This window comes from Aegilops tauschii, chromosome 6 (assembly GCF_002575655.3).
Source record: "Aegilops tauschii subsp. strangulata cultivar AL8/78 chromosome 6, Aet v6.0, whole genome shotgun sequence".
NCBI classification, from domain to species: Eukaryota; Viridiplantae; Streptophyta; class Magnoliopsida; order Poales; family Poaceae; genus Aegilops; species Aegilops tauschii.
The window spans coordinates 355650564-355674198 of record NC_053040.3 but is presented as its reverse complement, the minus strand read 5'-3'; the positions used below and the strand labels follow the sequence as shown (position 1 = coordinate 355674198).

General features: G+C 48.1%; 1 protein-coding gene across 1 annotated transcript; it reads right to left on the bottom strand.

Moving 5' to 3' along the window:
- Positions 1–12867: 12867 nt before the first annotated feature.
- LOC109781716 (uncharacterized) lies at positions 12868–14440 on the bottom strand. The gene has a single exon (XM_020340317.4). The coding sequence runs from the start codon at positions 14061–14063 to the stop codon at positions 12993–12995; it is 1071 nt and encodes a 356-aa protein (XP_020195906.1). The 5' UTR covers positions 14064–14440; the 3' UTR covers positions 12868–12992.
- Between the last annotated feature and the right edge of the window lie 9195 nt (positions 14441–23635).

Sequence of the window (23635 nt, the reverse complement as noted above, 5' to 3'; positions counted from 1 at the left end):
CTCTTTGGGCGAGACATACCCGGTGATGCAATGGGAATCATTGACAAAGTTTAATTTGCAATGGGAATCATTTAAGGTCAAAATGCGAAGGGACTAATAAATTAGGACGAAAGTAGTAGTAGATGCTCTAATTTGCCATAGCTCGTAAATTTAGTTTGCCACACGAAGACCGGAGGAGTCTGTCTACGCCCAGGGGAACTCGGGAGCATCCGGTCGGGTACCCACCCAACCAGCAGCCCTGCACGGTCGCATTTTCGTATCCCGACGCCACGGCAACGCGCTCCGCCTCGCAGCTTCCTTCGCATCGCGGCGTCGCCGAACGCTGACCCGCACGGAGGAAGGAGAGCAAGAAGCCGACTACGGTGACGGATGCTTCGTGCGAGCGCGTGTCGGAGCACGCCGCGAGGCGCGAGCGGAGCGCCAGCTATTCGACGCCTCGATGGCCACGTCCGGGGATCCGGGCGGATCCGGAATCTGCCTGATCCAGTCCATCCCTCGTGTGTTCGTCCGTGGCCCGTTGAAATCTTTTTTTTTCTGAGCGAGTGGCCCGTTGAAATCTGCTGGCCACATGTGGCCGCGTACCACCCGTTTTAAAATCTTTCATACAGCACCCGGAATTTGCAGTTGTCCAGTCGTGCAATACTACTCTGGACGTGCGCTCAGGCCCTGCTGGACTGTTTTATTTTAACTATAGTCTGAAGCTGCAGCTGTACAGCAGCGACGCTTGAAAGGTACACACACAAAACTCGACGAGATCACACGCGATTTTGTCGAAATAAAATCCATGCCTCGCCTCTCAACGACGCAGCCTGCATCGTGGTTAGGTTACACGCTGACGGATTTTCGCATTTCGGGCAAGAAGAGACACGCAAGCCACGGAACGTCGGAACGGGCCTGCGCCGTCCATTTAGCGGAATCGACGCCACTTTCATGCAGCTGGCGACGGAGTTTCAATTTGCTTCCGGGAATGGACAAGTTGCCACGAGGCGAATTGTATTATCTGAGGAAGGGATCGCTATGTCTGACGTAGATACTTATGTGTGCTTTTGCTTAGGATATGTGATATCTTATTATATATGGCCACGCGCTGATTAGAGTAAGTAACCAGAGAAGTTTGCCGTCCTTGCGACAATGACTCGTGATGGAATGTTTAGAGTTAACAACAAAAACATCGCATGTACTACGAGCCTGTTGAGCCCTGGAAGTAGCAGTGGTCAAGAGGCCTGCACTACCAAGACTTGTGATCCTCTTTTTTTTAGGGTCCAACGCTGCATTTATTACTTAGTTAGAGCATCTCTGGTGGATGGTGTAAATTTGGACGTGTATATCTCCATATACACGTCCATATACACCTTGCTAAATTATACACCTCCCAGTTTTTCAGTGGAACGTGTAAATTAGGATGTGTATATTAGAAACGCAACGGCGACCTGGGGGCGAACTCCTCCGATCCTTCCTCCGGGCGGGCGCGGGACAAAGCAGCGGTCTCCTTTTCGCGAGCTCACGAGCGTGGCTTGCTCGTGTATATTTTCACGCCTCGTACCGTCGTGGCCTGGGCGTGGATGTTTACACGCCCTTTTACACGAGTCGCTGGGAGCAGTTTTTTAGCTCGCATCGTGTATATTTGCTATACACGTCCATATAGATGATCCACTAGAGATGCTCTTACCGACCAAATCGTTCAAGAGAACATCACAAATACTCCGAGAGCTTCGCTGGAGAAACACTAACCAGGTTTTACCAAAGCCTATTTTCTTTGGTAAACCTAGGTATTTTCACCGAGAGCTTCAGACTCAATCCCAACTAACTGTTTCATTGCATTCTTCGATGTTTCCTCACATCCTTTACCAAAGAAAATAGAAGACTTATTGAGATTGACCTTTTGTCCAGATGCTTCATGCTTGCTCATACTTCTTAAGATACTACTCAGATGAATCATACTATCCTCCTCTGCTTCCATAAAAACAATGTTATTATCAGCAAATAGAAGATGTGTAACGTGAGGGTTGTCCCTCCCGAACATCACCCCTTTTATTTGTTGTTCCTGCTGACATTTTGTTTACGAGAGCCGAAAAACATTCCACGCAAAATAGAAACAAAAGGGGTTAATTATCCTTTTGCCCTCAGTGGTGTCCATGTGCTCAGTTTTGCCCTCAGATGCAAATCGTGCTCAGTTTTGCCCCTAGTCTGTGCGCACCAACTCGTTTTGTCGTGAACTCTGCCATCTCCGTCAGGTCAACCTTTTGACTCGGCCCTTACAGGTGGGACCAGGCGGCAGAGACGCCCTAGATGATCAGACCGTTGCACGCGTGGCTTGTGGGACCCAGCAGAGAGCCGTTGCGGGTGTGCTATATAAGCGGGCGACAGACAGCGGCGGTGACCACGGCGACAGAGAGCACGGCGGTGACCACGACGAGAGAGAGAGCGGCGGTGGGAAGCTAGCTGTGGAGGGCGTGGCGGCGTTGAGATCCCCTTCGGCTCCGAGTTCCATGTCTTCCTCAAGCTTCCGCGCCACCTCGCGGATGCAGAGCCGGGCGCGGGTGGACATGCCTGTCTTCGTCTGTCCGCGGTGCCGGACGGGCGTTGATCGGAGGGTTTCTCACACACCGAGGAACCAGAATCGTCCGTTCTACGTGTGCAGCAAGAATGGGGTAAGAATCGGGGCAATTGCACCATTTTTGTGGTCGGGATCTTTGAGCAATGGGTTGATCTGTTTGGCGTTCATGCAGGTGAAATGCTTCTTTCTTTGGGTCGATGCTCTGGCCAAGACTCTGATGAATGAACTGCAAGAAGAGCATGAAGAATGGTTGTGCATGCTGCCACGAACGGCAGTAGCCACAGCACGAGCTTCGGAAGAAGAGATGGAGCGCGAAGCACGCACTGACAGAGAGCTAGCTGTTGAGCTTAGGATGTTGAAGAAGAAGGTTAGGAAGCTTGAAGATCAAGCACAAATACCAATACCCATTTGCAATTACTTTTGGGCATTTGTAGGTATGGTAATCGCACTGGTTGTAATGTTGAAATTGTATGGAAAGGCATGAATTATGGAGGAATTTGTAAGCTTGAAATTGTATGAGAAATTCACCTAGTTTAAATTTTGGTCAAAGTTGTTTAAATGTTGAAAAAAAAAGAAAAGAAGTGACCAACATTTAAATATGTTGAAAAAAGGGAGAAGAAATGAGGAATTCAGAAACTTTTGATCAATGAAATGCAGCTCTCTGCTCTGCCTTTCTGTAAAAAAAAAGGTTCCTCTGTGGGCCAAATTCAGAGCATAGAGCCAAGTGCCGACTAGACTAATGGGCCAACTGCATCCAATTAGGCCCATTCGGGGGTTCTCTTGCGTGTTTTTCTGTTTTCTGTTCTGATTTAATTTAGGCAGTAAATCATAATGCTGAAACTTTTTGTGAAAGCTAATTGAATTATTCCAGAGCCAAACAATTAAGTTTAGAATCTTTTTGGAGCTGTTAAATGTTTAATAGCAATTTAATTACTTCAATTCAAATACACCGTGATTTAAATCAAAGACCAAAGTGTCATGGAAAATGTGCCTCAGTTCTGGTAGAGGTTTACACCTGGTGCCAAAATTAATGAACATTTTTAAGGGCATTACATTGAGAAAAAAATAATTTGTCTAAAAAAATGAAGGGTGAAAAATGAACTAAAAATTGGTGCGGCTGGGGACTCGACCCCCGGACTGCGTGGGTTTCTGGCGTTTAGGGCTGCGCTGGTAACCGCTAGGACAGGTGGAAAGACTTTGACATGGGTAAGGAAGGAAGGTATATATAGTGAGACCGTGAATGTTTTCACACGCGTGAGAGTGGTTTTCCGTTGTTTTGCACTGAAATTTTGGAGGGTTAGAAACGTATGTTGCACTGCCACATGATTTTGGTTAGAGTGGCACTTGGTTTAGGATTTAAAGGGAATAAATTTGCATGTTAGTTCATGACTTGGTATAGGGAAGAAATGATATGTTTGGGCACGGACATTTTTTAACACACATAATAACTTGGATAGATAAGATGCAACACACTGTACCCTTGCATTAGGCAGTAATAACTTGGACCCATAAGTTCACGGACACGACACGACACGGTACGCACGACATAAAAAAGCAACAAAATAAAAACGATAAAACTAAAACATGACGAGCTTGACTCCGGGCTTGCACCCCTTCTTGAACATCTTCATGTTGACCTCCTTCTTCCACCTTGGTCGCGCGCCCCTTCAACACCGTCTTCAACTTCACACCTCCTCCTCCTCCTCGTAGGGAAGGGAGTGCATCTATCCTGGAGTGGGGAAGATGCGCTCGTAGTTGGTGAAGATGTTGTACACCGTGAAGAAGATGGACTCACAGCCGCACCAAAAGACTTGGCCGAGGAGCTCGCGCGCGTCAAACGGGTTGATGAAGGTGACCGTGAGCAGTAGGAGGATGCCGCCGCGGTCACGAACCTCGTTGAGGGTGAACATCCTAGGCGAGCCCCGTGGGAGGTGGCATAGCCGGCTCTGAGGAAGGCGCGGGTGAGTTCGACGGACCCCCTCCACCTTGAAGTCGCCCACACACGGAGCTCCCTCTCCGTGAGCACGCCCGGTGGGTAGCGCAGCTCCGGCACGATAGGCGGACGAAGGAAGGTCGGCCCGTTGAACTGCATCTTCACTTGGTCGCTTGGAGAGGGCTCGGTCGCTTGGGTGTTTGAAGTTGGAGAGAATGGATCGGATCTGGCTTGTGGGTGGGAGAGGAAGAGAGGCACCCCATTTATAGGCCTGTGGGTGGGAGAGGAAGAGAGAAGGGATGAGAATGGTGCGTGTGTGAATCCGGACGCGTGTGTGTATCCGTTAAGTTTTGGACCCTTACATTTTTGCACAAAAACGATGCATGGGGCGCGTGCGTGCATCTGAATCACTGCATAGGGAAGCTCTTTGACCGGGTGCGTGCATCTGACTCGCTGCCGTAATCTGAACCACTGTCGTAATCTGAAACAATGGCCTAACTCTGAATCAATACGTGCATGGCCACCTAGCTCGCCTAGCTCGCATCGCTCGCCTCGCTCGCATGCATGCACGTCCGCCTCCCTCCCGCGCATGCAAACCCACGTCGCCGCCCTTCCCATGCATGCAGGCCTGGAAAGGCTGCGACGGGCTATTAACTGTGGTCTCAGGCCCAGACAGCAAGACGGCCCAATGGTCCATCTAGCGCGCCTGATACTTGTTGAGAAAAAACAATCTCCCAGCCAATCAGATTGCATCTCGCGGATCGCCCCCTCCTCCCTGCAGATTCCTTCTAGAAGGGTTATATCGATGGTCCTTGATCGCCGCTAGGGTTAGATGGATGGTCCTTATTCAGCGCTAGGGTTAGCGGGGTTTGGGAGGGGTTTGGAGCAGTCAAAGATAGGTTTGACCAGATTTCAAATGAGCATAATAAATTAAATAAAAATCAAAAAAATGAAAAACATGCGGACATAGTCTTCTTATGTCATATACTAACGATTTAAGCTGATAAACAAGGTTTACATACATTTAAACGAAAAGTTCATGTGTCTTATGTGATATCTCAAGTATCTCAAACTCTCTTGTATGAAGTGAATAGAAGTGTTTTGGAAAAATGAACATGAAAATTCAAAAAACTCACCACAGCTTCATTTTGGAGTGACTAAGAAGGATCCATGCTTAATTTTTCATTTTGATGTTTTACACTTGTTTAAATCTTTGTCAAAGTTAAGTTTGACCAGAATTCAAATTAGCGAAACAAATTTAAAAAAATCAAAAAATGGAAAAACCAGCGCACATAGTCTGTATATATAGAATATATGTGTAGGAAAGTTATTTGGCTGATTTATACAAGGTCGAAAAATACCTTGCTTAGAAATGAGGCCGTTTACCCTACCTTTGGACCCCTCTTTTTTAGCACATTTTTCATGAAAATTTCAAAAACCTCACCACAGCTTTATTTTGGAGTGACTAAGAAGGATCCAGACTTAGTTTTTCATTTTGATGTTTTAGACTTGTTTAAATCTTGGTCAAAGTTAGGTTTGACCAGAATTCAAATGAGCAAAACAAAATTCAAAAAAATCGAAAAAAGGAAAACCATCGCACATAGTCTGTTTATATAGAATATATGTGTAGAAAAGTTACTTGGCTCATTTAGACAAGGTCAAAAAAATCTTGTTTAGAAATGAGGCAGTTTACCCTACCTTTGGAGCTCTTTTTTAGCACATTTTTCATGAATGTGAGTTTACCAAAGTTTCGAAAGAATTCCAACATCCATATAGCATGTCAAATTCGAAGTTCTAATATAGGTCCAACATCATTCAAACATAGTTCTAACATAGGTCCAACATACTTCAACGGAAATACAACATTATTCATAATTATTCATAAATAGCGTTGGGGCTTCTGTCTGTTCCTTGAGCTTCTTGCCACCACTTTGCTCCTCGTGCACCTTGTGCTCATTGCTTCTTCTCTTCTCCTCTTGGTTGTCCGTACTTGCGCGTCTTCTTCAAACCTACCACAGAGCTGTGCAAAACATAAGGGTAATGAGATCATGTCAAGTGATAAATGTACAGTAATATTTGCAAGATTAACATACATAGCAGAACTCACAACAACAGAAGGTTGGTCACCATTTGAAGCCTCACTTGGATCACCATGATCACCATTTGGAGCCTCACTTGAATCATCATTTGGAGGATATTTTGGATCATCGTCAAAATCATGCGGCTGTTGACCATCATCATTCGGAATCTCGTCAAAATCCTCATCTGATGCAACTGGTTGTTGACCATCATTTTCATCATCTGTTGAGGCAACCGGCTGCTGACCAACATTTTCATCGAAGCCTTCATCGAAACTCTCTCCAAACGCTGGATCTACTGTGTTATCACAATACTTACCGAAATGACCAGACCCGCCACACCTTGTGCACTTACGCTTCCTCGCTCCAAGTCCAGCTCCTTCGCTGCGAGGTCTGATTCGACTCTTCCTTGGTCTACCCGCTGATCTCTTCAGAACTGGAGCGCAAAGCTTGAATCTAGGGTCCACCATGTCCCATTGTTGTTTTCCCTTCATAGCAGGCAATGCATACGCATATGTGGCTTTGAACCTTGCATCAGAGTAGTAATCATGCACATACTGTTGTATGTTCCCTGCTAGGCCTGGGAGAGAAGTGATGAAAAACAAGGCATGAATGCATGGCAACCCAGTTATCTGCCATTGCCTACAACTGCAAGTTAAAGCTTCTAAATCCACTGGATATCTCCATTCCCTCTTCTCTTTATCCAAATATGATATCTCTGCTGTGGTACCCAAGCAAAGAGTCATGTTCATTTCCAAGCCTGTTGTTTTCTGCTTCAGTTCATTCATCACGTCAGGGATGATAATGTGGCCCATGAATTTTGCCTCGGCTATTCCTGCACGATAATGAAATTTTTGCATGTATTCTATCCTTGTCCTGTCAAGCAAATCCACCACATAATGACCCTTTAGTTTCCGGATCATTGAGTTGAAAGACTCTGCTAGATTATTGTGCACATAGTCAACTTTGCTCAGTTCACTGAATTGGCTTCTGGCCCATAACTTCGAGTGGTGTGTTTCCAAGTATTCTTTCACTTTGGGATTCATGTATAACTTCCTCAAGTGGTAGTTGTGCTTCTTCACACTGCAAGTCAAAGATGCTGGCCATAAATTGTCGGTATACACCTTTCCTTTGAATTTCTTCATGAAATTTGCAGCAAGGTGACGCATGCATTCCCTATGCTCTACTCCAGGGAACACATTGTCCACGGCTACTTCTAAACCTTTGCAGGCATCTGTATGAATGACCAACCCATTGGGATGTGCAATAGCCCGGCGCAGATTATACAAAAACCAAGTTCAGCTCTCCTCAGACTCTGTCTCCAGCACACCGTAGGCAACTAGAAATACAAAACGGTGTGCATCAATTGCACAAGCTGCTACTAACTGTCCTTTAAACCTCCCTGTGAGAAAAGTGGCATCAATAGACAAATAAGGCCTGCAGCCTGCCAAAAAACCCCAGCGACAAGCCTCAAAGCAGACAAAAACCCTCCTAAAGCATTCCTTGGTCTTTGTCACTCCCCTGAATGTGTACTCCACGGTGTGGTGGTCAATATCTACAATACTATGTGGGCTGGTCCTCTCCACTTCACCTTTGAATGAATACAACAATTGAAAACTTTCCTGCCAGTTACCATAAATAGAATTCATAGCATGTTGTTTACCATTGAACAACCTCATGTATGGTAAATCTATCTTGAACTTATCTTTGATGTTCTTCTGCAATTCCTTTGGACCCACTTGCTGGTTTTCTTTCACCCACTTCTTTACTTCTTCTGCCACCCATCTTGACTTGGCTCTACTGATTGTATCCTTCCTAAGGGTTGATTCCTGGCATGTGTGCTTAAAAGGGTTCACTTTGACCTGAACATTAGTGCTATTTCGCATTTTAGATGCGAGCATCCTTCATGGACAACCCTCAGTCGGACAGTGCACTCTGTAACGTACTTGATCGCTCTTGTCAACTTTGAAAGTACGTTCTACCTTGATGTAGTATGTCACAAGTGCATTTCTACACTTAGTCATGGATGCAAAAACGGTACCTTCTTTCATCTGAGGGTTCAAAGGGTCCCATTCAACAACTGCAAGGTCTTCGTCCTCACCCACCGCGTCATCATCCAAACGGACTGCATTGTGAGCCTCATCTTGGTTTTCAGCCCGGGGTGCCCGTCGTAAATTCTGAATAACATCAGAATATAGCTTTTCTTCATCAACCCTAGAATTGTAGTCATCAGGCTCCACTTCAAGGGGGACCCTACTGCCGTTGCCCATGCTTGTCGAGCCACCACGTCGCCGTGCACTAACTGAACTGTTCTGGCTAGAGATGCCATTACGACGACTTGGTTCTCCCCGAGATGTTGCACCCGCCATCTTAGGTCCAAATGCCTGCTCAAGCACATCAATTTGCAGCCTCACATGAAAATTCTCTTTCTCTTTATGCCTAGCAAACATGGTAGCCAGCTCTTCATCATTACTAACTGTCACCCATTTCTTTTCCCCATCATAGTATTTGTATACCACTTCATCAAGCAAAGCCCAAGGATATTGGCTACAAATTACCTCCCCGAATTGTCTGAAACTCCAATTACTAGCCATTGGCAACCGATAATCGAAACCTCCTTGGAATTTCTTCTTATTCTTTGCATTGAACATGTACCGGTCCCTTCTAATGTGCACCAAGAAAGCAAATCGTAACTCCATCCTAACTGACGAAAAACAGAGACGCAATCAGCATACTAATCGGGCAAACCTACTCGAATCGACTGTTCAAATGCACAACTAAGCTCAATCTAAACAGGAGGCGTGACTTACCCCTCGGGAACCCAGTCATGGACGCAGAGGATCTCCGGCCCGATGCCTGCCTCGCCAAATACTCCGGGGTCGCCGCTGCTCGCCATTTCGCCGTGGGGTTCTTCCTCCTAGTTCAAACAGCTCCACCAGCCCCCCACCTTTGAGCGCTCCGGCCGGGCGCACGGAAGGAGGCCGCGCCGCGGGTCAAGCAGGTGGCGGGCGCCCCACCCGTGGCGTCGCAGGAAGGTGGCGGGCGGAGCAGGTAGCGGTGGAGCATCGGCGTAGGACGGTAGCGGCGAAGCAGGCCGTGCAGCTGGTGGCGGGGCAGGTGCTGGCTGCGGCGCAGGTGCTGGCGGCGGCGCAGGACGGCTGGCCGGCGGATGGGCAGAGTGGGCGTCGATTTGGCCGGCTAGAACCCTACGAATGATTTGGGGATTTTGTTGCACGGGCCCACATGTCAGCTCCGGACCCACGTCCACGCGGTCCCACGTGTAAGCTTCGGACCCACAACCACTAACGCCGGCGGACGGAATGGACTAAAATCTGGCCGTTTGGCCACGTCATAGTAGCTGCGCATGGACTAGGGGCAAAACTGAGCACAATTCGCATCTGAGGGCAAAACTGAGCACATGGACACCACTAAAAGCAAAAGGATAATTAACCCAAACAAAAAGGGTGATAGCGGATCTCCCTTCCGGAGGCCTCTCGACGGCCTGGAAAAAATTAGATAAACCATTATTAAATCGGATAGATAACTTGACAGATTTTACACACCTCACGATCATGTCAATCCAAGACTTGTGATGCTATTGCCCGTGCCGTGCTACCGACTAACAATGGCAACATGAAGATGTCACTATTTATTTGTTTATTTTGTAGATAAATCATAGAGTCATATAAACACTGCAAAGTTTTCATTTCAAAACACACAACACATGTCTGGGGAACCAAAAATAAATCCGCTGGAATACTCCAACTAGACACAGTTACAATGAGATTTGCCATTTGTACCTCAATGCGTGAGTCAATCATTTGGCGAAGCTAGTAGTAGTACTACCGGAAGCGAATACCCTGACCACAACAGAACTGGTTGTAGTAGTAAGAACTTTCATGTTAGCAGCGTCATATGTGGGTTGGGTGATGGACTTACTTAAGTTGCCTCCCTTGGCATTACTCCCAAAGATGCAACGTAATGTGATTCAGCAGATTCCTCGAACACTCAAAACCCCCACCACTTCCCCACACACACCTACTGGCAATACACTAATCGCTCTCGTCGTCGCCGGTCACGGATCACCACTTTCAGAGTCGCATAATAGAAGCTACGGAGACGTCGCCAAATCTCAACGATCTTGCATCGCACGTGGTCTTATTTTGGGATGCCATCTCCTCCTCTTCCTTGCTGTTGCCAGCCATGCACCCTGGCGGCCTGCCTCACTGCCCAGGGACAGCATTGGACTTCAAACCTGAAGCTTGGCATAGAGAAAGCGGGAAAGGGAAACGGCCAGAACGGGCTGCCATAGCCCACGACGGCAGGCAGAGGCAGATCATTCGATCGGCGTGATTGGCGCCAGCGTCGAGCACCCTACGATCGAATCGTGCTGGAGAAAGCACGTCCAAGATCGCCATCCCGATCTCGTATGATTCCATCCACGTGAGCCCACCCGTCTCCCAACCAACGATCGGGAATGAACCCATCGTTCGCCACTCGTCCCAGCCAAAAGCGCGCGCGTGTCTAGTCTTGAACTCCCGGCGGCTCAGACTGCGCGTCCTGCGTTACGAAACGGTAATTTCTGGAGATGTTCTTCCTCCAAATATGCAGAGTTGGCAACACAAAACGGAAATCTCTTTTACTTCGGCTGCAATTGATGTTCTACACTACTAAACTAAACAAGGCGGCGCTGTTGTCGTCTCAACACTGCCCTTTTTGACACACTCCCAAGTCCTCCTCCGCTACGGAATAATCGAACCAGTTGGCCCCCGCGTCGCTCCGCTTGGGGCGACTCGGGTGGCGACGAACCCTAGCCGCCGAACCTTCCTCCCGCCTCCCCCCTCCCCCCTCGCCGCCGCCCGAGGAGACCTCCGGCGCCGTCCGTGGGGTCGTCAAGGACGGCGGCGGCGAGGATCTGCTGCTCCCGACCGGAGGGCTCCGGACGCCGAGGCGGCGGCCTCGGGTGGCGAGGCGGCGCTGTCTCTTCTGCAAGCGGCGTCGCAGGTGGTGGCCCTCCGTTTCCTCGGCCGCGGGGGTGGCGAGGGACGGCGGGAGCTGTCGCTGGTCGCAGCGGGTGTTGCGTCCTCCTCGCTCGCGGCTGGATCTGAAGGCAGTCTCCCTCCACCACGCAACACTTTGCCCCGCCGGATTTGGTCGTCGGTGGCCTCTGGCCGTCGGATCCGTTGTCGGGCTGCCTGGAGGTGCGGACCGAATCGGGAGAAATCCTTGGCTGGTGTGCTCTAGCCACGACGGCAGCGACACCGGCCGGTGCCGTTCCCCTCCTCGGAGGCGCCGTCGAGGTTCGTGCCCTCTCCCTCCCGCTCCATGCCCAGGAGAAATCACATGTCTTGCGGAGACAGGTCGACAGCGGCGCGGCGTGCGCCGCCTCCTTCTTGAAGGTGCCAGCTTGGGCAAGGTGGGAGAGTGCTGTGGTGCTGGGCGGTGGTGGCTGGGTTGCTGCGTCTTCGGCGAGGGATTTGGAGCATGGTGCTTTGTCTCTGAATTAGTGTTGGTCCGTTGTCCTCTCGATTTGGCCATTAGCCGATCTGTGCTTGCTTGCTCAACGTCTTTGCCTTGGGCAGGGAGGGGATAGGGATCCTCTCCTTTGTGTTGGCAACAACCAGATGCGGTTGCTAGGTCACGGAGCTGATTCTGCGGGTTGATCTGATTCCAGTTATGGATGCTCCATTTTCTCCTTGCTGTTTGTTTGTTCAGTGACAGCTCCCTTGTGCAGTTTTTCCTCTTCGTGCTTGTATCAGTGGGCTGCGGTGTGGACTTTCATCTGGTACCCTTCGTGCAGCGCCGTGTCGAGCTGAGTATCTCCCTTGGTGCCCAGAATCATGCCCTTTCCTTGCTCTAGGGAGGGCAATTCCATCTTCCGGCGGTCCGGCGCCTTTCGAGCCAAGGCGAGGGGCAGGGGTCCCCTCCGGATTTGGAGAGGAGCGGCATGGTTTCGATGTGCACCTTCCAGGGTAGATGAGGGCTCGGTTCATCGACGGTGGGCAATGGCTCCGCCCGAAGTTCCCCTCTGTTTGTCCTACTGATCATAGTTCACTTGGAGGACTCCGTTGACTACAAGCTAGTGCTTATTCTGTTTACTTTTATAGGGCGTGTAGTCTTTGGTGCTTGTAAGCTGCTTCGGCATCACCGTGTACCTGCAGTTTGTTTTCTTTTCTGTTTCCAGTTGGTTGTATTGGTGGCCTTGTGTACGGCATCACCGTGTACCTGCATTTTGTTTTCTTTTCTGTTTCCAGTTGGTTGTATTGGTGGCCTTGTGTAATCCCTGGCCGGTTGATGGCTTTGTTAATTCAAAGTCGGGCTCTTCTTGAGCCTCCGTTCTAAAAACACTGCCCTTTTCTATATACAAATTTCATCACATAAGTCGAGATTGTTTATGGCTCCAACGTCCGGGGATTGCTATTCTTCAGAAGCTTGGGCTGAGAATGTTGAGCAGGGAGACTCTGGTGTTGACCAGGGCCCGGAAGACGCTCTCGCCGCTGTTCTCCACGTCCGCAATGCACCGTCCGAGGTTGTCCATGCGCTCAAACGCCGCCTTCCGGTCCTCCTCCTCCGGGTCTAGGTCAACCAGGGCCGCGTCGGGCTGGGGCTGCTTGGCGGAGGAGCCGTCGTTGGCCTCCTGCTTGCTCGCCGACCGGCGCTTCGCGCGCGACATCCAGCGCATCAGGTCAGCGACCCACCATATGCGCATGGACGACGGCTTGGTGGTGACGATGTGGTGGCCGGTTCTCGGCGCGGCCGACGAGGAGGCGAACCTTGCGGGAGAGGGCATCCAGCACGGTGCGCTGACGACGTCGACGCGGGCCGTGGCGGCGGCAATGGACAGGGCGGACACGCCAGAGAAGACCGCGGCCGAGGCAGACGCGACGGCCGCCGCCGCGTCGACGATGGCGGCGGCAAGAGCGGCCGCGTCCGACGGGAGGCCGGCGGGCGCGGGAGGCGGCGCCTTGCCGGCCACGGCGCGGGCGGAGGAGGCGATCCGCGGGAGGTCGCGGCCGGACCGACGAAGCCCGCGCGCGGCGGACGCCAGGCGCGCCGGGTCCTCGCGCCGCAGCGCCGCGCGCGCCTCGGCCTGGAGCGCGGTGAGCGCGACCAGCACGTCGCGGAAGCTGCCGTGCGCGTCGGCCAGGCGGAGGAAGTCGTCGAGCAGCCGCTCCGCGAACGGCGAGCGGCCGAGCCGCCGCAGCGGCTCCTGGGCCTGCGGGTGGTGGAGCAGCTCGGAGAGCGACACCAGCACCCGCCCCAGCTGCTCCGCGGCCTCCGCGATCGAGCGCGCCGTCGCGGCCGACGCCAGGCCCCCCGCCAGATCGCGCAGCGCCGCGACGTCTTCGTCGAGCTGGAGCACCAGGGGGTGGAACCTGCAGGGAAGGCTCGCCGAGCGGACGCGGTAGCCGGCCGCGGACTTCCCGTTCGACCCCGCCGCCGGCGCGGACTTGGGCGCGGGGAACGAGATCGTGCGGCGGAAACCGACCACCATCCTGCGACCGCGACCTTGCAGCAGCGCCGTCGCTGTCGCTGGAACGGGATCGATGGATCGGGCGATGGGCTGACCTATGCGCGGCGGCGGCCGGCGTGGAGCACCTGGAGGAGAAGGGGGAGATGGGGGCGTTTTGTTTTCAAAGTGCGAAGTGAGATTCGGGAATGGGATGGAAGCCGTGGATGGGGTGGATCGATCGCACGGCCGGTCGTTATATAAAGCAGAGCAGGGGAGGTGCAAACGGTGGAGGCGACTAGGCGTGGAGCTGGACCAGACTAGTTCTACTCTGCCCTAGGTTAGACTAGCCACAGTAACTTCAAGTCCAACTTAGCAAATTTGTCTATGTGATAATGAATTAATGAAGAGAGAGTTAGTTTTATTACTTAGCTAGTTACTGTAACATCACACATATCAAGGCAAGATAAGTCTATAGCATAATAAGTGAAGTGTTGCATGTTACTACACATATGTTACTTCCCACTATAGAGGTAGTAACATAGAGTAGTAACATGCTCATGTTACTACTCTATGTTACTACCCATTGTGGCTAGTCTTATGCACCGCACGCACACGACATTTGAAGGTTTTTCTAGGTTGGGGCCCGGCTGGCAGAATGGCATGGCAGGCTTTGGCCACGTTTGGTGGCGTTACCGGCGGAGTATGAGTGTTGATGGTCCCTCGACAGTTTTTTGAAACCAAATATTTGTTTTTATTTGTTTTTTAATGCAGTACCAATTACTCCCTCCGTTCCTATTTTTGTTTTTTTAGAGATTTCAACAAGTGACTATGTACGGAGCAAAATGAGTGAATCTACACTCTAAAATATGGTTATATACATCCGTATGTGGCAGTCCATTTGAAATATCTAAAAACACAAATATTTAGGAACGGACGGAGTACAATGTACACAGTATATGTGTACATGCATTATATGGCATATCTAGATTTAAGATAATACATCACATCTAACTATAACATCATCGCACATCGAAAGATAAATAAAGGCTTTTTAGTCTTGGTTGGGTTTTGTTGTTGTTGCACAAAACAGAAAAAACAAGTTGTTCATGGATGGATCTGGGCTTCTAGCTACAGCTTGTCCCGTGTCTTGACTTGGCTACATTTAGAGTTTGGCATGTTTGAACCATTGCATGTGGCTTGAAGAATGTACATATGAAGAATTTGGTCAAATAGTGGGTCTCCTTGGCAAAAATATGAGGTGTCTCGATGTAGAGCTTGTGAGAAATGTTGTGACATTTTTTTGTTTTTTATAAACTATTTGGTGAAATAAAAAGTCCACGAATTGGAAAGGAAAAGGAAATTTGAAAATTTTCACAAATAAAAAAAGATAGCGAATACGAAAAAATATGTTTGTGAAAAAACATGTCGAGAAATTTGAAAAAAGTTCATTATTTTTTTTAAACAGTAAACATGAAAATCATGATTTAAAAAAAAGTTCATAATTTTAAGACAATGTTCATGAATTTTCTTAAAATTGTGATAAAAAAAGATCGGGCCCTAGTTGCGAGTTGGGGATGGACTTGCAACTGGGACACAAAGAAGGTCGGGCCCCAGTTACGAGTCAAGAGTGGGATTGCAACTGAGACAAAAAAAGATCCGGCCCCAGTTGCGAGCCGAGTGTGGACTTGCAACTGGAAAAAAGGTTGGGCCCTAGTTGCCAGCCGACGGTGGACTTGCAACTGGGACAAAAATGGGTCGGGGGCAGTTACGAGTCAAGGGTGGACCTGCAACTGGGACAAAAAAAGGTCGCGCCCTAGTTGCGAGTAGAGGATAGACTTGCAACTAGGACAAAAAAGTGTTGGGCCTCAGTTGCGAGTCGAGGGTGGACTTGCAACTGAGACAAAAAAAAAGGCCGGACCCTAGTTGCAAGTCAAGGTGGACTTGCAACTGGGAAAAAGAAGGTAGGGCCAGTTGTGAGTCGGCACTAGACTTGCAACCGGGATAAAAAAAAGGTTAACCCCGATTGTGAGTCGGGGTTGGACTATCAATTGGGGAAAAAAGGTCGGGCTCCAGTTGTGAGTCGATGGTGGACTTGCAACTGGATCAGGCCCAGTTGCGAGTCAAAGGTGGACTTACAACCCAGTTGAGTCAATGGTGGACTTGCAATTGGTTCCAAAAAATCGGGCCCCATTGCGAGTTGAAGGTGGACTTGCAATTGGGACTAAAAGATCGGGCTCCGGTTGAGAGTCGAGGGTAAAGTTGCAACTGTGACAAAAAAAGGTTGGTCCACAGTCGCGATTCGAGGATGGGCTTGTAACTGGAACAAAAAAACTTCGAGCCCAGTTGCGAGTCAAGGATGGACATGCAAATGAGAAAAAAGAGGTCGAGGCCTCTTGATAACCCACAAGTATAGGAAAACAATTGTAGCCTTTTCGATGAGTAAGAGTGTCGAACCCAATGAGGAGCTAAAGGTAGAAGTAATATTCTCTCAAGTTCTATCGACCACCAATACAACTCTATGCACACCAATGTTTGCTTTACCTAGAAACAAGTAATAAAATTAGAAATACTTTGTAGGTGAAGTAGGATAAGTTTGCAAGATAATAAAAAACATGAAAATAAAAGTTAGATGTTGTTTTAATAAAATAACAATTAAGTTAGTATAGCGAGTGTGGAAAAGTAATGGTAGGATTTGCAGAATTGTCCCTAAGCAATTGGCTAAGTTACTAGACCGATGGCAAATTTTTATGTGGGAGAGGCCACTGCTAGCATGTCATCCCTACTTGAAATTCTATGCACTTATGATTGAAACTATTAGCAAGCATCCGCAACTACTGAAGTTCATTAAGATAAAACCCAACCGTAGCATTAAGATAAATTGCCCACCCCCCTTCAATCCCATATGAATCAATGTATATATTAGGAAGAAGGTTCTATCACTCTCGCCCTTCAATGCATAGTCCTATAAACATACAACTAGCACTATGGTGTGATCCACGCGCGCGCTTATATGATGAGCATCAAAGGACAACAACATAACCACAAGCAATTTAAACCAATCATAGCAATTCACCAATTACCCATAAGACAACAAAAATCTACTCAAACATCATAGGATGGCAACATATCATTGGATAATAATATGAAGCATAAAGCACCATGTTCAAGTAGGGGGTACGCGGGTTGCGGGAGAGAGGACCCCTGAATATAGATGAGAAAAGGTGATGGAGGCGTTGAATAAGATGACGGAGTTGTTGGAGTAGATCACCGTCACACGATGATTGCCCCGACGGCATTCTGGCGCCACCGGGAGAAAGGGGGAGAGAGCCTCACTCCTTCTTCTTCTTCCTTGGCCTCCCCCTAGATGGGAGGGGGAATTCCCACCTGTTCCTTGGCCTCCATGGCTCCCAGAGGGCATGGAGCCCCTCCGAGGTTGGATCTCTCTCTCTCTGTTTCTCTTTTGTTTCGCGTTACTGTTTTCTGTCCCTTCACCATTTTTTATATTCTCGGAGATCCGTAACTCCGATTGGGCTAAAATTTTAACATTATTTTTATCCAGATATTACTTTCCTTGCGGTCGAAGGACACCTCCAACCGACTTACGGGGTAGCCACGAGCTTGGCCGACACGCCCTAGGGTAGGGGGCGCGTTGTCTGAGCTCGTGACTCCCTCGAGCATCTCTCGCGTTGATTATTGTTCCCAAAAATCACATATATTCCAAAAAAATCTCCGTAAAATTTTATCGCGTTTGGACTTTGTTTGATATGAATTTTCTGCAAAACAAAAAACATGCAACAAAAAGGAACTGCCACTGGGCACTGAATCAATATGTTAGTCCAAGAAAATCATATAAGTTGTCGTCAAAAGTATGTGAAAGTTGTAAAATAATGGCATGAAACAGTGAAAAATCATAGTTACAACAGAGATGTATCAGCATCCCAAGATTAATTCCTGCTCATCCTCGAGTAGGTAAATGATAAAAAGATAATTTTTTATGTGGAATGCTACCTAACATAATCTTGATCATATAATCCAATCATGGCATGAAGGTTAAGATACGAGTGATTCAAGGCAATAGTCTATCATTTGATACAAAGACATCAATACTCAGGCATACTAACAAACAATCTTGCCCTTCAAAATAAAGAATGCTATAGAACGCTATCCCTACAAAATCATATAGCTCACCATGCTTAGTATTCCTAGCATAAAGATATTAATCATGAACTATCCCGATGACAAGCCAAGCAATTGGATCATACTTTTTAACGCGCTTCAGCATTTTCAACTTCACGCAATACATGAGCGTGAGCCATGAATATAGCACCATGGGTGGAATAGAATATGGTAACAGAGATCAATAAGGGAAGTCAAAAAGGAATAATGTCTTGCATCAACTCGGCGGATCAACGGGCAATGGAGAGGACATCATTCGATATCAATGCGAGGAGTAGGGGTTGCCATGCAATAGATGCACTAAGAGCTATAAGTGTATGAAAGCTCAACGGAAACTAAGTGGGTGTGCATCCAACTTGATTGCTCATGAAGACCTTGGGCATTTGAGGAAGCATGTCTTCGGAATATACAAGCCAAGTTCTATAATGAAAATTTCCCACTAGTGTGTGAAAGTGATAACTTAGGAGACTCTCTATACGAAGAACATGGTGCTACTCTGAAGCACAAGTGTGGTAAAAGGATAGTAACATTGCATCTTCTCTCTTTTTCTCTCCTTTTTTTGGTGGACTCTTTTGGCCTCTGTTTTTTTAAGTCCGAAGACTCATTCTGACTTGTGAGGAATTCATTGTCTCCATCATCCTTTTTCCTCACCGGGACAATGCTCCAATAATGATGATCATCATACTTTTATTTACTTACAACTCGAACTGATACGAGATGACTCTATATGAATGCCTCTTGCAGTGCACCAGGATATGCAATGATCTAGCATAACATGTATAACAATGATGAACGGTGGTTGTGTTGGGGAACGCAGTATTTCAAATTTTTTACCTACGATCACGCAAGATCTATCTATGTGATGCATAGCAACGAGCGGGAGAGTGTGTCCACGTACCCTAGTAGACTGAAAGCGGAAGCGTTATATCAACGCGGTTGATGTAGTCGTACGTCTTCACGATCCGACCAATCCTAGCACCGAATGTACGGCACCTCCGTGTTCAGCACACGTTTAGCTCGATGACGTCCCTCGTACTCTTGATCCAGTTGAGGCCGAGGGAGAGTTCTATCAGCACGACGGCGTGGCGACGGTGATGATGAAGTTACCGGCGCAGGGCTTCGCCTAAGCACTACGACGATATGACCGAGGTGTGTAACTGTGGAGGGGGCACCGCACACGGCTAAGACAAATCTTGGAGAGCCTTTGGGTTGCCCCCTGCCCACGTATATAAAAGAGGGAGGAAGAGGAGGCCGGCCCTAGAGGGGGCGCACCAACGGGGGGAGTCCTACTTGGACTCCTGGTCCAAGTAGGATTCGGCCCCCATTTCCTATTCCAACTAGGAGAAGGAAGGGAAGGATGAAGAGGGGAGAAGGAAGGAGGGGGAGCCGCCCCCTCCTAGTCCAATTCGGACCAGCCCATGGGGGGCACGCGGACACCCCTTGAGGCCCTTCTCTCCTTTCCCGTATGGCCCATTTGAAGGAAATATGCCCTAGAGGCAATAATAAAGTTTTTATTTATGATAAATGTTTATTATTCATGCTAGAATTGTATTAATCGGAAACTTAGTACATGTGTGAATACATAGATAAACAGAGTGTCACTAGTATGCCTCTACTTGACTAGCTCGTTGAATCAAAGATGGTTAAGTTTCCTAGCCATAGACATGAGTTGTCATTTGATTAACGGGATCACATCATTAGAGAATGATGTGATTGACTTGACCCATTCTGTTAGCTTAGCACTTGATTGTTTAGTATGTTGCTATTGCTTTCTTCATGACTTATACATGTTCCTATGACTATGAGATTATGCAACTCCCGAATACCGGAGGAACACTTTGTGTGCTACCAAATGTCACAACGTAACTGGGTGATTATAAAGGTGCTCTACAGGTGTCTCCGATGGTACTTGTTGAGTTGGCATAGATCGAGATTAGGATTTGTCACTCCGATTGTTGGAGAGGTATATCTGGGCCCTCTCGGTAATGCACATCACTATATGCCTTGCAAGCAATGTAACTAATGAGTTAGTTACGGGATGATGCATTACGGAACGAGTAAAGAAACTTGCCGGTAACGAGATTGAACTAGGTATTAAGATACCGACGATCGAATCTCGGGCTAGTAACATACCGATGACGAAAGGAACAATGTATGTTGTTATGCGGTTTGACCGATAAAGATCTTCGTAGAATATGTAGGAGCTAATATGAGCATCCAGGTTCCGCTATTGGTTATTGACCGGAGACATGTCTCGGTCATGTCTACATAGTTCTCGAACCCGTAGGGTCCGCACGCTTAACGTTTGATGACGATCGGTATTATGAGTTTATGTGTTTTGATGTACCCAAGATAATTTGGAGTCCCGGATGTGATCACGGACATGACAAGGAGTCTTGAAATGGTTGAGACATAAAGATTGATATATTGGACGGCTATATTCGGACACCAGAAGTGTTCCGGGTGATTTCGAAGAAAACCGGAGTGCCGGAGGGTTACGGGAACCCCCCGGAGAACTAATGGGCCTCGTGGGCCTTAGTGGAGAGAGAGGGCCATCCAGGGCAGGCCGCGCGCCCCCTCTCCCTCTGGTCCGAATTGGACTAGGGAAGGGGGGGCGGCGCCCCCCTTTCCTTCTCCCTCTCCTCCTTCCATTCCCCCTCCAAGTAGGAGTAGGAAAGGGGAGTCCTTCTCCTACTAGGAGGAGGACTCCTCCTCTCCTGGCGCGCCACAAGGGCCGGCCGGCCTCCCCCTTGCTCCTTTATATACGGGGGCAGGGGGCACCCTAGAACACACAAGTTGATTGTTTCCAGCCGTGTGCGGTGCCCCCCTCCACCATAATCCACCTCGGTCATATCGTCGCAGTGCTTAGGTGAAGCCCTGCGCCGGTAGCTTCATCATCACCGTATTCACGCCGTCGTGCTGACGAAGCTCTCCCTCGACACTCTGCTGGATCGTGAGTTCGTGGGACGTCACTGAGCCAAACGTGTGCGGATCGGGGAGGTGTCGTACCTTCGGTGCTAGGGTCGGTTGATCGTGAAGATGTACGACTAATCAACCGCGTTGTAATAACGCTTCTGCTTACGGTCTACGAGGGTATGTAGACAACACTCTCCCCTCTCGTTGCTATACATCACCATGATCTTGCATGTGCGTAGGAATTTTTTTGAAATTATTACGTTCTCCAACAGTGGCATCCGAGCCAGGTTTATGCGTAGATGTTATATGCACGAGTAGAACACAAGTGAGTTGTGGGCGATACTAGTCATACTGCTTACCAGCATGTCATACTTTGATTAGGCGGTATTGTTTGATGAAGTGGCCCGGACCGACATTACGCGTACGCTTACGCGAGACTGGTTCTACCGACGTGCTTCGCACATAGGTGGCTGGCGGGTGTTAGTTTCTCCAACTTTAGTTGAATCGAGTGTGACTACGCCCGGTCCTTGTGAAGGTTAAAACATCACATATTGACGAAATATCGTTGTGGTTTTGATGCGTAGGTAAGAACGGTTCTTGCTCAGCCCGTAGCAGCCACGTAAAAACTTGCAACAACAAAGTAGAGGACGTCTAACTTGTTTTTGCAGGGCATGTTGTGATGTGATATGGTCAAGACATGATGCTAAATTTTATTGTATGAGATGATCATGTTTTGTAACGGAGTTATCGGCAACTGGCAGGAGCCATATGGTTGTCGCTTTATTGTATGCAATGCAATCGCCCAATAATTGTTTTTACTTTATCACTAAGCAGTAGCGATAGTCGTAGAAACAATAGTTGGCTAGACGATAACGATGCTACGATGGAGATCAAGGTGTCGCGCCGGTGACGATGGTGATCATGACGGTGCTTTGGAGATGGAGATCAAAGGCACAAGATGATGATGGCCATATCATATCACTTATATTGATTGCATGTGATGTTTATCTTTTATGCATCTTATTTTGCTTTGATTGGCGGTAGCATTATAAGATGATCTCTCACTAACTTTCAAGGTACAAGTGTTCTCCCTGAGTATGCACCGTTGCGAAATTTCGTCGTGCCGAGACACCACGTGATGATCGGGTGTGATAAGCTCTACGTTCACATACAACGGGTGCAAGCCAGTTTTGCACACGCAGAATACTTGGGTTAAATTTGACGAGCCTAGCATATGCAAATATGGCCTCGAAACACTGAGACCGAAAGGTCGAGCGTGAATCATATAGTAGATATGATCAACATAGTGATGTTCACCATTGAAAACTACTCCATCTCACGTGATGATCGGACATGGTTTAGTTGATTTGGATCACGTGATCACTTAGATGATTAGAGGGATGTCTATCTAAGTGGGAGTTCTTAAGTAATATGATTAATTGAACTTTAATTTACCATGAACTTAGTACCTGATAGTATTTTGCATGTCTATGTTGTTGTAGATAGATGGCTCGTGCTGTTGTTCCATTGAATTTTAATGTGTTCCTTGAGAAAGCTAAGTTGAAAGACGATGGTAACGATTAGACGGACTGGGTCCATAACCTGAGGATTATCCTCATTGCTGCATAGAAGAATTACGTCCTGGAAGCACCGCTAGGTGCAAGACCCGATGCAGGAGCAACACCGGACATTGTGAACGTATGGCAGAGCAAAGCTGATGACTACTCGATAGTTCAGTGTGCTATGCTTTACGGCCTAGAACCGGGAGTTCAACGACGTTTTGAACGTCATGGAGCATATGAGATGTTCCAGGAGTTGAAGTTAATATTTCAAGCAAATGCCCGGATTGAAGATATGAAGTCTCCAATAAGTTCTATAGCTGCAAGATGGAGGAGAATAGTTATGTCAGTGAACATATACTCAAAATGTCTGGGTATAATAATCACTTGATTCAACTGGGAGTTAATCTTCCTGATGATAGTGTTATTGACAGAATTCTTCAATCACTGCCACCAAGCTACAAGAGCTTCGTGATGAACTATAATATGCAAGGGATGAACAAGACAATTCCCGAGCTCTTCGCAATGCCAAAGGCTGCGGAGGTAGAAATCAAGAAGGAGCATCAAGTGTTGATGGTCAACAAGACCACCAGTTTCAAGAAAAAGGGTAAAGGTAAGAAGGGGAACTTCAAGAAGAACGAAAAGCAAGTTGCTGCTCAAGTGAAGAAACCCAAGTCTGGACCTAAGCCTGAGACTGAGTGCTTCTACTGCAAAGGGACTGGTCACTGGAAGCGGAACTGCCCCAAGTATTTGGCGGATAAGAAGGATGGCAAGGTGAACAAAGGTATATGTGATATACATGTTATTGATGTGTACCTTACTAATGCTCGCAGTAGTGCCTGGGTATTTGATACTGGTTCTGTTGCTAATATTTGCAACTCGAAACAGGGACTACGGATTAAGCGAAGATTGGCTAAGGACGAGGTGACGATGAAATGGTTCCAAAGTCGATGTGATCGCGGT

Excerpts from the sequence above, each read along its gene's own strand:
- LOC109781716 (XM_020340317.4), bottom strand. The coding sequence starts at position 14,063 with ATGGTGGTCGGTTTCCGCCGCACGATCTCGTTCCCCGCGCCCAAGTCC.